At 39.6% G+C, this 12,500-nt stretch overlaps 1 protein-coding gene across 2 annotated transcripts in view; it reads right to left on the bottom strand.

The window, feature by feature from the left end:
- LOC123506503 (protein lozenge-like) overlaps window positions 1–12,500 on the bottom strand; it is a 134,548-nt gene that overhangs the window by 36,766 nt on the left and 85,282 nt on the right. For both annotated transcript variants that reach the window (XM_045258632.1, XM_045258633.1), the window contains exon 2: window positions 10,464–10,577. In XM_045258632.1, the coding sequence (XP_045114567.1) occupies window positions 10,464–10,577 (114 nt within the window). The remainder of the gene's footprint in view (window positions 1–10,463; window positions 10,578–12,500) is intronic.

The raw sequence follows: 12,500 nt of genomic DNA, 5'->3' as shown, positions 1-12,500 counted from the left end.
TGTGTGTGTGTGTGTGTGTGTGTGTGTGTGTGTGTGTGTGTGTGTGTGTGTGTGTGTTGTAAGAACCATGAAATCCAAATCAAAAGGAAGGAAGGAATTTGAGTTCATTACGTAAAAGAAGAGGGTGAAAAGGAAGAGAAAAAAAATGGAAGATGGGGAGATGAGATAAATGAAAGGGAGGAGAGGAAAAGGGAAATAGGGAGGATGAGATTAAAGTACGATATGAGAAGAGAAATAGAAGAGAGGAGGAGGAGGAGGAGGAGGAGGAGGAGGAGGAGGAGGTACCATGCCGATGAGTCTTGTGGGTAAATACGTTCCACTGATTTTTCTGCTGTTTATCACATTTTTCATTCTTGTTACCTTTATTACATTTAACAGACACGTCGTTCAATTGCTGTCCTTTTCTGAGCTGCTCACGCCCCTCCCTTCATGCCCTCTTTCTTTCCCTTCCTTCTCTTTCCCCCCGAGCCTTTCCTTCCCTCCTTTCCATCCCGGAGTCGCCTATGGCCTTCTGAGTCCCTTGATAAATCGTGAGGGCTTGTTCGTCTCTGCGTGTGTCCCGGAGCTCACACACTCTTCAACATTTTTCACCAATAATAATATGATATTAGACCACAGGGATTCTTAAATTGCCCTCAACGTGGCCATAAGGGAGGCGCGTATTCCGAGGCTGTACTTCGCCGAAACGTCCCGACGGCGACCTCTCGACCCCACGGGAGCTCCGACAAGGCAGGAAGCACCAAGTTATATTATGTGTCATCATCCGCACGCACCATAAATTTCACTGCTGGGCGATTCACAACACGTCCTAAGAAAGTCGGTGACCCGCGTTAGTCTGAGTGGCTGGCTGGCTGGCTGGCTGAGTGGATGTGTTGGTGAGTGGGTAGCTGCGTGGCTGGCTGACTGGCTGGCTGAGTGGATGTGTTGGTGAGTGGGTAGCTGAGCGGGTGGCTGGCTGGCTGAGTGGGTGCATTGATAGATGGGTGGATGACTGGCTGCCTGGGTGAGTGGGTATGTTGGTGCGTATGTTAATGGGTGGCTGAGTGGCTGGCTGTCTGCTTGCCTAGCTGAGTGGGTGTAATGATGTGTGGGTGAGTGACTGGCTGGCTGGCTGGCTGACTTGCTGACTGGCTGAGTGACTAAGTGGCTAGCTGGGAAGGGAGGGAAGAAATCCAACCAATCCGCCTTTTAATAGCAGTACATCTTATTCTCCTGTTCTTCATACCTTATTTCTAATTTACACCTGAATTACTGGAATTATTTAGGGACAGTTTTACGACCTACTGATGATTCTAGGGATAGTTTTAAGGGAATCTGCATCAATAATGGAGAAAAACGCCCGTGGGAACCTGGCAAAATAATCTGTGGCCCTAGAAAATTGCCCTGACTAGAGAATAAAGGGTTCAAGAATAAGGGCGTGTGTCAGAAGCTCCCTCAGTCTTACTCTCTCCTTCGTCAGGGTCCTTCAGGAGAATCACTAGGTTAAAGGAAATGAGCAAGTAATGAAGAGCGAAGGTATAAATGATGAGGATATATTTCAAAAGTGTTAACCAGACTTACTCGTGGTATAATACATATATATCTTGTTCCCTCCCGTCTCTCCCCTTCCTCTCTTTTTTTCTCGCTACTCAAACTGCTTGAAATACTTGATAATTGCGACTCACAACACAATTTCTAACATTTGTCTCACTTACACTCACACAATCGCCCACTCACAATATTTGCAAGCACACTGACAGCCACGTCAAATCAAAGACAACAGAGGATGAAGATGATAAGGGGAAGGAGGTCACGGGGAGAGAAGCGAGTGTCTTAATGTTTAAACTACGCTTCGTGAGCAAACTCAATTAACTCACACGCCAAAGCATTAAAAGGGACACGAGAGAGAGAGGAGGGAGGAAGGAGGAAGGAGAGAAAGAGAAAGAAAAAGAAAAAGAGAAAGAGAAAGATACAGACATGAATAAATACTGCTTTTGTCTTCCCTGTTTCTCTCTCTTCTCCTTCTTTCTTTTTATATTTCTTCTTCCTTTTCTCCTTCTCTTGGTTCTTCCTTCCTCTTCTTCTACAGTTAAAATGAGTCAGTGGTTTAATTTCAAAGCTCGTCTTTCCTTTCTTTTCCTGTTCTTTCTTCTCTTCCTCCTCTTTTCTCTCCTTTCTTCTCATCTTCCTCCTGGTTCTTTCTCTCATTCCTACAGACATATGAAGACACAGCTTTTCTTCTCTTCCTACTTCTTGTTCTTGTTCTTCCTCCTCCTCCTCCTCCTCCTCCTCTTCTACCTGGCCGCCATAACTCACTTGTATAGCCACTCTGATAGACGAGGGGAGTTAATTATCATTCTCGTTATCATATAATGGCAAGGAGTAATTAGGTGAGAAAAGGTTGTTAGCGTGGTGGTGGTGGTGGTGGTGGGACGAGCGGTCATTATAGGATACTCAAGGGCATACACACACACACACACACACATTAAGACACTAGAGTCATAATGTTTATTGCTTTCTGACTGCCTGTTTTACCCCAACTCCCCTGTCGCCTCTCTCTCTCTCTCTCTCTCTCTCTCTCTAAAATGAAGATGCGATACGAAAAATGCCAAAAGGATCAGATTAAATATAAAATAACGTAATAAGAAAAAAAAAAAAAACGAAACAATAATACAGTAAATAAAGAAAAGAAGGAAAAGGAAATGAAAACTATGGAAATGATCAAGGAAGAGGAAAATTCAGAGTAAAAACAAGGAAAACATCAATAAAACATAATAATAAAGCAACAAAATAAAGCAGGAAGGAAAAAAATAAATTGAAATAAACGACAGTGTGACAAGAAAATGAAGTAGAGGGAGGATACAGACAGACAGACAGACAGACAGACAGACAGACAGACAGACAGACAGATGGACAGACAGGCAGACAGACAGAGACAGATGGACAGACAGAGAGATAGATAGGCATACAGACAGACAGACAGACAGATGGACAGATAGAAAGGCACAGACAGATGAACAGACAGACAGACAGACAGACAGATGGACAGACAGACAGACAGACAGGGAAAGACGCAGGCAATAGGCGACCTTCAGAGTAGATGGTGGGAAACTAACAAGGTCTCTCTCTCTCTCTCTCTCTCTCTCTCTCTCTTTAAGATACATATGAGGTTCCGAGAGAGAGAGAGAGAGAGAGAGAGAGAGAGAGAGAGAGAGAGAGAGAGAGAGAGAGAGAGAGAGAGAGAGAGAGAGAGAGAGAGAGAGAGAGACACCGATCTTTACCAGCATACACACACACACACACACACACACACACACACACACACACACACACACACACACACACAGAGACACACACAGAAAGCCAAATAACAAACATACACACAAAAAAGGACAAAAAAGATAAAACAAACTAAAAAAGACAAAAAAATAGAAACGAGAAACAAAATAATACAGAAAGATTGAAAAAAAAAAAAAAAAAAACAGACACTCAGACAGATTGACAGACGGACACAGAGGCGGTCACGTCTAGAAGGAGGCGTGGAGGCAGTAAGTCGTGAATGTGGTGTGTCGTCTGACTTTCATAGGAAATGTAATGAAGGAAGAATGAGCACGAGGGAAATAAAACTGAGGAAACTAGCGGAGGAGGAGGAGGAGGAGGAGGAGGAGGAGGAGGAGGAGGAGGAGGAGGAGGAGGAGGAAAACAAATTGGTGTTCTCCAAAGATCACGAATTAAGGACAATTTGTGGAGAGAGAGAGAGAGAGAGAGAGAGAGAGAGAGAGAGAGAGAGAGAGAGAGAGAGAGAGAGAGAGAGAGAGATAATGACTCTCTTAATCTTTTCCTTAAAGTCACGCTCTCTTAACACTCTACTTACATCCTTCCCCCTTCACACACACACACACACACACACACACACACACACACACACACACACACACACACTGCAGTCGGTCACTTAACAACACAAAACACGATTCTTTCTGTTCTGTTTGCTCTTTCAAATCTTACCACTGAACCTTAAAGAACGATTTTTTTAATGCAAGAGGGAAACTTACCAAGGGAAACAATATATAAAAAAAAGGCCTATTTAAACTGCAAATTCCTTAAAAGATACGAGTTAGCCCGAAAACAGGGACAAATGTCTTGAAACTTCCCCTTTAGAACGTTCTGTCTATATCCTTGTATTCTCTTTATAGTGTTTGAGGAAGCCACTCGGAATTTGCTTCTATGCATGTTTCACTATTAAAAACCTTCTATTCTATAATCTCTTTACGGAACGAAGTCTGATGAAGAAATTATTGAACCCGTTTCGTACCATGACGCGCTTTCGTATTCATTCAGGTTATTACTTGGCGATTTTACTCAGCTTCTGAAACTTACGTGAGAATTAAAGTGGTGAAGACTCGGTGCATTAATCTTCTGACCCCCATAAACCCTTCCTAATAAAAATTAAATCGTCTAATCGTATCCAAAACTCGTGGTAAAAATGTTCCCCACTACCGTAGAGATTAAAACGCCCTTCTTAAACCACTGTATCTAATCTTTACACCTTTCCTGTTTCTTTTCGTATTTTTGCTTCTATAATTGTCCCATAAATTGAAATATTACCATTCAAATCTTCAACAAAATTTAATGAGGCGTTCTTCAAAAGCTCTCCTCACATCCCATGCGTACAGGCAACAAGTTATCGCTTCCTGTTTCATTTCTTATTTGTCTTCCATAACTGTTTCCTAAATCAAAAAAGTTACTTCTTAATCTCACACAATACAATAAACATTTTTGTAAACTACGGCACTTATAACCATTCTTGCAAGGAAATTAAACTAAACCCCCGCTACTTCTTTTTATATTTCTCTTCCATAACTGTTTCCTAAATCAATAAAATTTAGTTCTTAATCTCACACAACACAAGTATTTCTGTAAACTATGGCACTAATTACTCATTACTGCAGGGAAATTAAACTAAACCCTCGCTATTTCTTTTTACATTTCTATAACTGTTCCCTAAATGAAAAAAAATTTACCTCTAAACAAAATAAAGTTACCTAAATAAAAAGTTACTTCTTAATCTCACACAACACAAGCATTTCTGTAAACTATGGCACTTATTACCCATTACTGCAGACAAGTTAAAGCCCCGCTACTTTTCTTATATCTCTCTTCTGTAATTGTTCCTTGAATAAAGAAAAGTTACCTCTTAAATATCTCACACAACACAAGCATTTCTGTAAACTATGGCACTTATAACCCATTCTTGCAAGCAAATTAAACCCACGCTGCTTCTTTTTATTCTGTGATTACTTTATTTTTTATTCTCTTCTGTAACTGTTCCTTAAATTAAAAAGTTACCCCTTAAATACCTCGCAGAATACAATGAACAGGCTCTTCAAAGCACGCTATTCATAACCCATTCTCACACATAAATTATACCCTCGCTGACTTTTCTCTTTGTATTTCTCTTCTATAACTGTTCCTTAGATTAAAAAGTTGGCCTTAAAACCTTCACAAATTGCAATGAACAGGCTCTTTAAAGCACGCTATTCATAACCCATTCTCACATAAATTATACCCTCGTTGGCTTTTCTCTTTGTATTTCTCTTCTATAACTGTTCTCTGGATTAAAAAGTTACCCCTAAAACCTTCACAAGTCGCAATGAACAGGCTCTTGAAACCACGCTAGCTACATCCCATTCTTGCACACAAATTAAGTCCCTAGTTACTTCTTTTCGCACTTCTCTAATACAACTGTTCTCTAAATTAAAAGATTACTCAATAAATATCTCACCCATAACGATAAGCAGCTCTTCAAACCACGCTAGCACACAAATTAAGTCTTTATGCTATTTCTTTTTGCATTTTTCTAATATAACTGCTCCCTAAATAACAATAATAACCAAAAATAGCTACCCCTTAAAACCTTCACACAACACAATGAGCAGCTATTTGAACCACGCTGCTTACATCCCATTCATGCACCAATTACTTCACGCTTCCTGCTGTTTCTCCGGGACCTGCGCTACCGTGGCGGCGTGAAGAGCTACTGGTGAAATGGCCATTACGAGGCTCTCAGCGCCGGAATTAGCATACAGGTAAGACGACAGGTGTTCCTTGACGTTATTTCCACACTGCAGGTACAAACTAAAACCTCCAACAGTGTCCAGCACCTCCTAGCACTTTCCAGGACCTCTACAAGTCATACGAGTACCGAGGAAAGACGCAAGAGAAATAAGGTGGAAAGGAGGAAACAAGAGAGGGAAAAGGAGGAAGAAGTGCAGGAGGTGGAGCAGAGCGGAACAATAAACAAGGAACCAGATGAGAAGGAGGAAACTAGAGAAGGAAATAGGAATGGGAGGAGAAGGAGAAGTAAAACACGACGAGAAGAACATGGAGGAAGAAGAGGAAGAGCAGAATGAGAAGGAGGATTATAAAAACAAGGAAGACAAGGATGAGAAGGAAGAGAAAAGGAAAAGGAGAAACAAAGTAGTAGCAGGAGTAAGAGGAGAAGGAGTAGGAGGAAGGAAAACAACACTAGCAGACAGTGATGTATAATGAGACACAGGATGGAGCGACACACGCCTTCAAGATGTTGCAGAATGGAATGTTACTTGCACTAACACTCTCCCTCTTCCCCTCCCCTCCACTCTCCCTCCCTCCCTCGTCTCTCCACCCTCCCTTCACGCCCTCCAGCGTTCCCATATGCCACAATAAGGCGCTGGAGGGCGACTAGCTCTCATCCAGGAAGGGGAAATGGTTAAGCGCGGAGGAGGAACAGAAGTGGACGGATTAAGTGGAGAAAGATGGAACTGTGAAGCACTATGTTGATGAAAAATGGGGATAAACTCATTTTTTTTCTGTGTTTCTCTCTATCCAGGTTCTCAAGAGTGTTATTTCCCTGTTGGTAATGTAAATTCGTTCTTTTTTACACCAGAACTGTAGAAAAACGACTATTGAGGACTCGTGTGGCTTGAAATAGACAGGAAGTGTTGCATGTGGTGGAGGGGCATTGCAGAAGTGTTTCAAAATGTGGTCCCGTCTGTGATAAGAGAAAATAATGAAGTGCCCCATACACACATTTGCCTGAACGGAAAGAAAATGGAAGGACGTCATTTAGTCATCACTGGGTGGCGAAATAACAAGGTTCTGACGGGACTCTTGATGTCTTCCTCTTCCTCTCTCTCTCTCTCTCTCTCTCTCTCTCTCTCTCTCTCTCTCTCTCTTCTTTTCCTTTAGACGAGTACTTTTTTCCTTTTCACTCTTCTTTTCTTCCTAATTCCTTTCTTCCTTTTCTTCTTTCTAATTCTTCTTCCCAATTCTTTTTCTTCCTCTTCATCTATCTCCTCTTCGCCTTCTTTCGCCATAAAAGGAAAAGGAGAAACAGAAGAGAACAAGAACCAGAAAAAAACAATAACAGAAAGAGATAAAAAAGATATTAACAACAAACAGAATAATAAGAAAAAAAAAAAAGAGGAAAAAGAAGAAGAAGAGGAAGAAGAAACAGCAGAAATACGTACTTGTCCTAATATAAATAATAACAATAGAAAAATAAAATAAAATAACGTTGTGATATTCCCCTGATACGACAAGAGGCAGGATACAACACACCTTTCTTGCGAGTCACGTGGCCCCAGTGCAAGACCCGGGGGTGGGGGAGGGGTGGAAGGGGCGATGGGGAAGAGTGGAGGAAGGGCTACTGGGAACTCACATCCCTCCCCTCTCCTCTCTTTCCCTCCCCTCCCATCCCCTACCCGACCCTTGCTTGGAGTTAGTGTACAGTGTTCTCAGAAATTATATAAAGGAACATGGGTTTTATTTTCTTGATTTTTATTGATTTTGTTTTGTTTTGTTTCCTTTTTATGTGAGTCGAGTTTATCTTTTGCGTGTTTATGTTGATTTTTTTTTTTTTTAAAGTTTATTTGGTTATTTGATACTGGTACTATTGCTACTGCTACTACTACTACTACTACTACTACTACTACTTCTACTATTACTACCACTACTGCTACTACTACTCCTCCTACTGCTGCTGCTGGTGCTACTGCTGGTGGTGGTGGTGGTTGTTCTGCTACTGCTACTACTACTACTACTTACTGCTACTACTGCTACTATTACTACTACAACTACGACTACTGCTACTACAACTACTACTACCACCAGCACTACTACAACTACTATTACTACTACTACTACTACTACTACTACTACTACTACTACCACCAGCATTACTACAACTACTATAACTATTAATACTACTACTATTACCAACACTATTACTCCTACTACTACTAGTACTATTAGGCATTACAATACAGGCATAAAAAACTAGAACACCACGTCTTATTTCACTGTAAGAATAAAAAGACAAAGAAAGAGACAACCAGGACTTTCTTTTCTTCTTACAACAAATTCGCAAGACCTTCACTGAAATCTACAACGCTTAACACTAAAAAAAAACGTTATACCAACTTCACATACACCAACAAGAAATAAGAACACGTGAAAGAGTAGCATTTGCAATTTATGGGTAATATAACGTTTAACCCCTTCAGCACTGGGACACATTTTTACCTTGAAATTTATATACGATTAGAAAATTTTATTGACATTAGGAAGGGTCTATGGAGATCAGAAGTTGAAGTGACACAGGTTTTTAAGGATGTTTCTGTAATTCTAGTGACATGTTAACAAGTTTTCTGCATTGTTAATAGGACAAATATTCTTTAGTACTAGGGTAATCGTCTCTATGGTCTATTTTCAAAGCGTTCTAGTTGTTGACGTGACACGGGTTTTTAAGGATGTTTCTGTAATTCTAATGACATGATAACAAGATTTCTACATTGTTAATAGGGCAAATATTCTTTAGAACTCAGCTAATCGTCTCTATAGTCTATTTTCAAAGCGTTCTAGTTGTTGAAGTGACACGGGTTTTTAAGGATGTTTCTGTAATTCTAATGACATGATAACAAGATTTCTACATTGTTAATAGGGCAAATATTCTCTTAGAACTCAGCTAATCGTCTCTATAGTCTATTTTCAAAGCATTCTAGTGGCTGAAGTGACACGGGTTTTTAAGGAAGCTTCTGTAATTCTAGCTAACAAATTTTCTGCACTAACAACAGGACAAATACTCTTAAGAATTCGGCTAATTGTCTCTGCAGTCTTTGAAAATGGTCGCGGTGAGAGAGGCAAGCGTTTCTGAATATGGGCTCATAAGAAGGCATGGAGTTCCAGGGTTTACTGATACAAAAAGAACACGAATCCATGATAGAAACACTTCCACAAAATGATAATAAAGGAACGAAAACTCAATCGTAAATTTTACCTTCAGTTCGTGCGTGACTTGAGTGACTTGCAGACAGACAGGTAGATAGAGAAAGTCACGTTAGGTAAGGAAGAAAACGAAGCAGGAAAAGTGAAGAGGAGACATGATAAGTAGAGAAAGAGGGAGGACAGGTAAACAAGAGATAATATGATTGTTATGGCAGTAAATTAAAGAAGAGGGACAGGTAAGGAGATGAAGAAATAGAGAAGGAGAAGGAGGATATTGAACGACAATTAGAGAAAGTGAGGAGATTGAAATGAAAGAAGTAATATAAGGAAAGTACGAAGGAAAAAAAGTAAAAAAAGGAAGAGAAAAAAGAAGACGACACAATGAATAAAGAATAAAAGAGGAAATACATAAGAAAAAGCAAAAAAAAAAAAAAAAATGAAAAACAGGTGATAGAAACAGATAAAGACAAGAAAAGGGCGAAATATGAAAAAAAACGAAGAGGACAAAAAAGAAAAAGAAAGGAGATAGAAAAGACGAAGAAAAACAACAAGTAGACAGAATAGTGATAGGGTGAAGGAAGGACAAAGTGATAACAATAGAAGGGTGACGATGCAGAAAAGAGAAAAAAATGAAAAAAAGGTGGAAAATATCAGGATGAGAATAAAAGAAATGATGTGATATGGATAGATAAAAAAAATATATAAAATGGAGATAACACTTTAGGATAAATGAAAGGAAGAAGAGAGAAGAAGGAAGAAGGAAGAAGGAAAAAAATGGACAGCAGGGGAGTAAAAAGAGGATAAAGAAAAAAGAAAAGAAAAAAATGCACAATGAAAGAAAATAGGATAAGAACAAGATGATGAAATAAAGCAGGAGAGAGAGAGAGAGAGAGAGAGAGAGAGAGAGAGAGAGAGAGAGAGAGAGAGAGAGAGAGAGAGAGAGAGAGAGAGAGAGAGAGAGAGATTAAAAGAAAGAATTTAATGAAGACAACGAAAACGAAGACCATCACACACACACACACACACACACACACACACACACACACACACACACACACACACACACACACACACACACACACACTGCGGAAGACGCCAACGAAGAAGAGGAAAAAGGAAGCGAGCGAGAGAGAGAGGAAGCAAAGAGACTCGCATTGGGGAACAAGGGAACCAGGGAACATGTGGACAGACAAGGGTATAGCAGCCAGGGTACTTACGGGCCTTGGAGCGGGGTTCCCTAGGGCCGTCCACTGTCACCTTGATGGCCTTGCAGTACGTGGTGACTTGTGGCGGCGAGGTGCTAACTGTGATGGTCAGGTTGAAGCTTTTGCCTGTGAGGGAGAGAGGGAGAGGGTCAGTTGTCTGGAGAGAGAGAGAGAGAGAGAGAGAGAGAGAGAGAGAGAGAGAGAGAGAGAGAGAGAGAGAGAGAGAGAGAGAGAGAGAGATTAGAGGTCCTCATCGCTTACATTTGACAAGATTAAAAGATTAATAAAACTATGTAACAGCTGAATGATTTGCTTCCAGACGACAGACACACACACACACATACACACACACACACACACACACACACACACACACACACACACACACACACAAGGAAGGAAATAATGATACACTTCATGATACACGCTACCTCATTCTTTTCTTGTACTTTTCCTCGTTAAAACAATAATCTATATTTCCTAAGGACACCAAAGCAATCTAGAATCACATCCTGACTCAAATCACAAGGGAATTTAAGCAACAATTTAGTTTTTTTTCTCTCTCTTTACGATCTGTCATCCCCAATCATTATGTAGTTTTCACCTTCTTATCGGTTTCTTATCTCATTTCGTGTTATCTTTTACTCGTCTTCGTCTTTCACTAATCCAATAAGTACATTCTTCCTTTAGTACTTATCTACTGTCGTGCTAAGTGTGTGTGTGTGTGTGTGTGTGTGTGTGTGTGTGTGTGTGTGTGTGTGTGTGTGTGTGTGTGTGTGTGTGTGTGTGTGTGTTTCCTTTGGGTTTGTTTTACTTCGTAGTTTTGTTGCATTTTCGTCTTCTTTTTCCTGCTCTTTTTATGACCGTCATTCTTAATCTCTCGCATTTAAGTGCTTGTTCTTTCCTCTGTCCTGTTTCCATGACTATCTTGTTCCTTCTTGGTTCGTTTCCTCAGCTTGATTTTTCGCATCTTTGTCATTCTTCCCTTCATCATCATTCTCCTCCTCCTAATTCTTCTTCTTTTCTTATTATCCACTTCATCTATATTACATTCTTCTTCCAGTTCTTGCTTTATCCTGTGGCTAATTTCGTGTTCATTATTAATTTTCTTACTTCTTTCTTTTCCCATTTTCTTTTCTATTTTACACTGTATTTTTGTCTCCACTTTAACATCTTTATCTAGTATGTATCACAGTAATTGTTACTGTTTGTTATTTGTATTTCTTTATGTCTTGCTCTCCTCTGTCTTTATTTTGTTATTCTAATTCTTAATCTTATCTTCTCTTCCTTCATTTAATTCTTTTCCCAGTGTTTATCTTATTTATAAAACATTTTAAGTTGTCATTGCTTTTGGTTTTCTTGCGCTGTTTCTTCTTTCTCTTGCTATTTATCCTTCATTTATTTGATTTTCTTCTTCTCTTCCTCCATTTAATTTTTTTTCTCGAATTTGTCCCACTTCATCTGTGTTACATCTTAATTGCTCGTTCTTGTTCTTGTATACATTTAATTATCACTATTTTTCCACTTATTGGCATTTTTTTTCTTCCTCCACCTCCTCGTTCTACAACTTTTAAACCTCTCATTAATTATTTTCCCTTCATCTGTGTTACATCTTAATTGTTCGTTATTGTTATTTCCTACGTTTAATTATCACTATTTTCCACTTCTTAGCATTTATCCCTCTTCCTCCACCTCCTCCTCGTCCTACAACCTTTAAATCTCTCCTTCTTAATAATTTTCACTAAAGCAATTACCTGTTCTACTTTATTTGCTTCATTACTTTTTTTTTCTTTCTCTGTCTTATTATCTTTCATTTATTTGCTTTTCTCCTCTTCCTCCATTTAAAATTTTCTCTCGAATTTATCCCATTTCATTTGTGTTACGTCTTAATTGTTCTTTCTTGTTATTTTCTACGTTTAATCATCTCTATTTTTCCACTTCTTGGCATTTTTTCCTTCTCCTCCTCCTCCTCGTAATACAACTTCTCCTTAATAATTTTCACTTCATCTGTGTTACACTAAAATAATTCACCTGTTCTACTTTGCTTGC

Source organism: Portunus trituberculatus, chromosome 20 (assembly GCF_017591435.1).
Source record: "Portunus trituberculatus isolate SZX2019 chromosome 20, ASM1759143v1, whole genome shotgun sequence".
In the NCBI taxonomy this organism is placed as follows: domain Eukaryota; kingdom Metazoa; phylum Arthropoda; class Malacostraca; order Decapoda; family Portunidae; genus Portunus; species Portunus trituberculatus.
The sequence above is the reverse complement of the archived record's forward strand: the minus strand, read 5'-3'. Positions and strand labels throughout refer to the sequence as shown.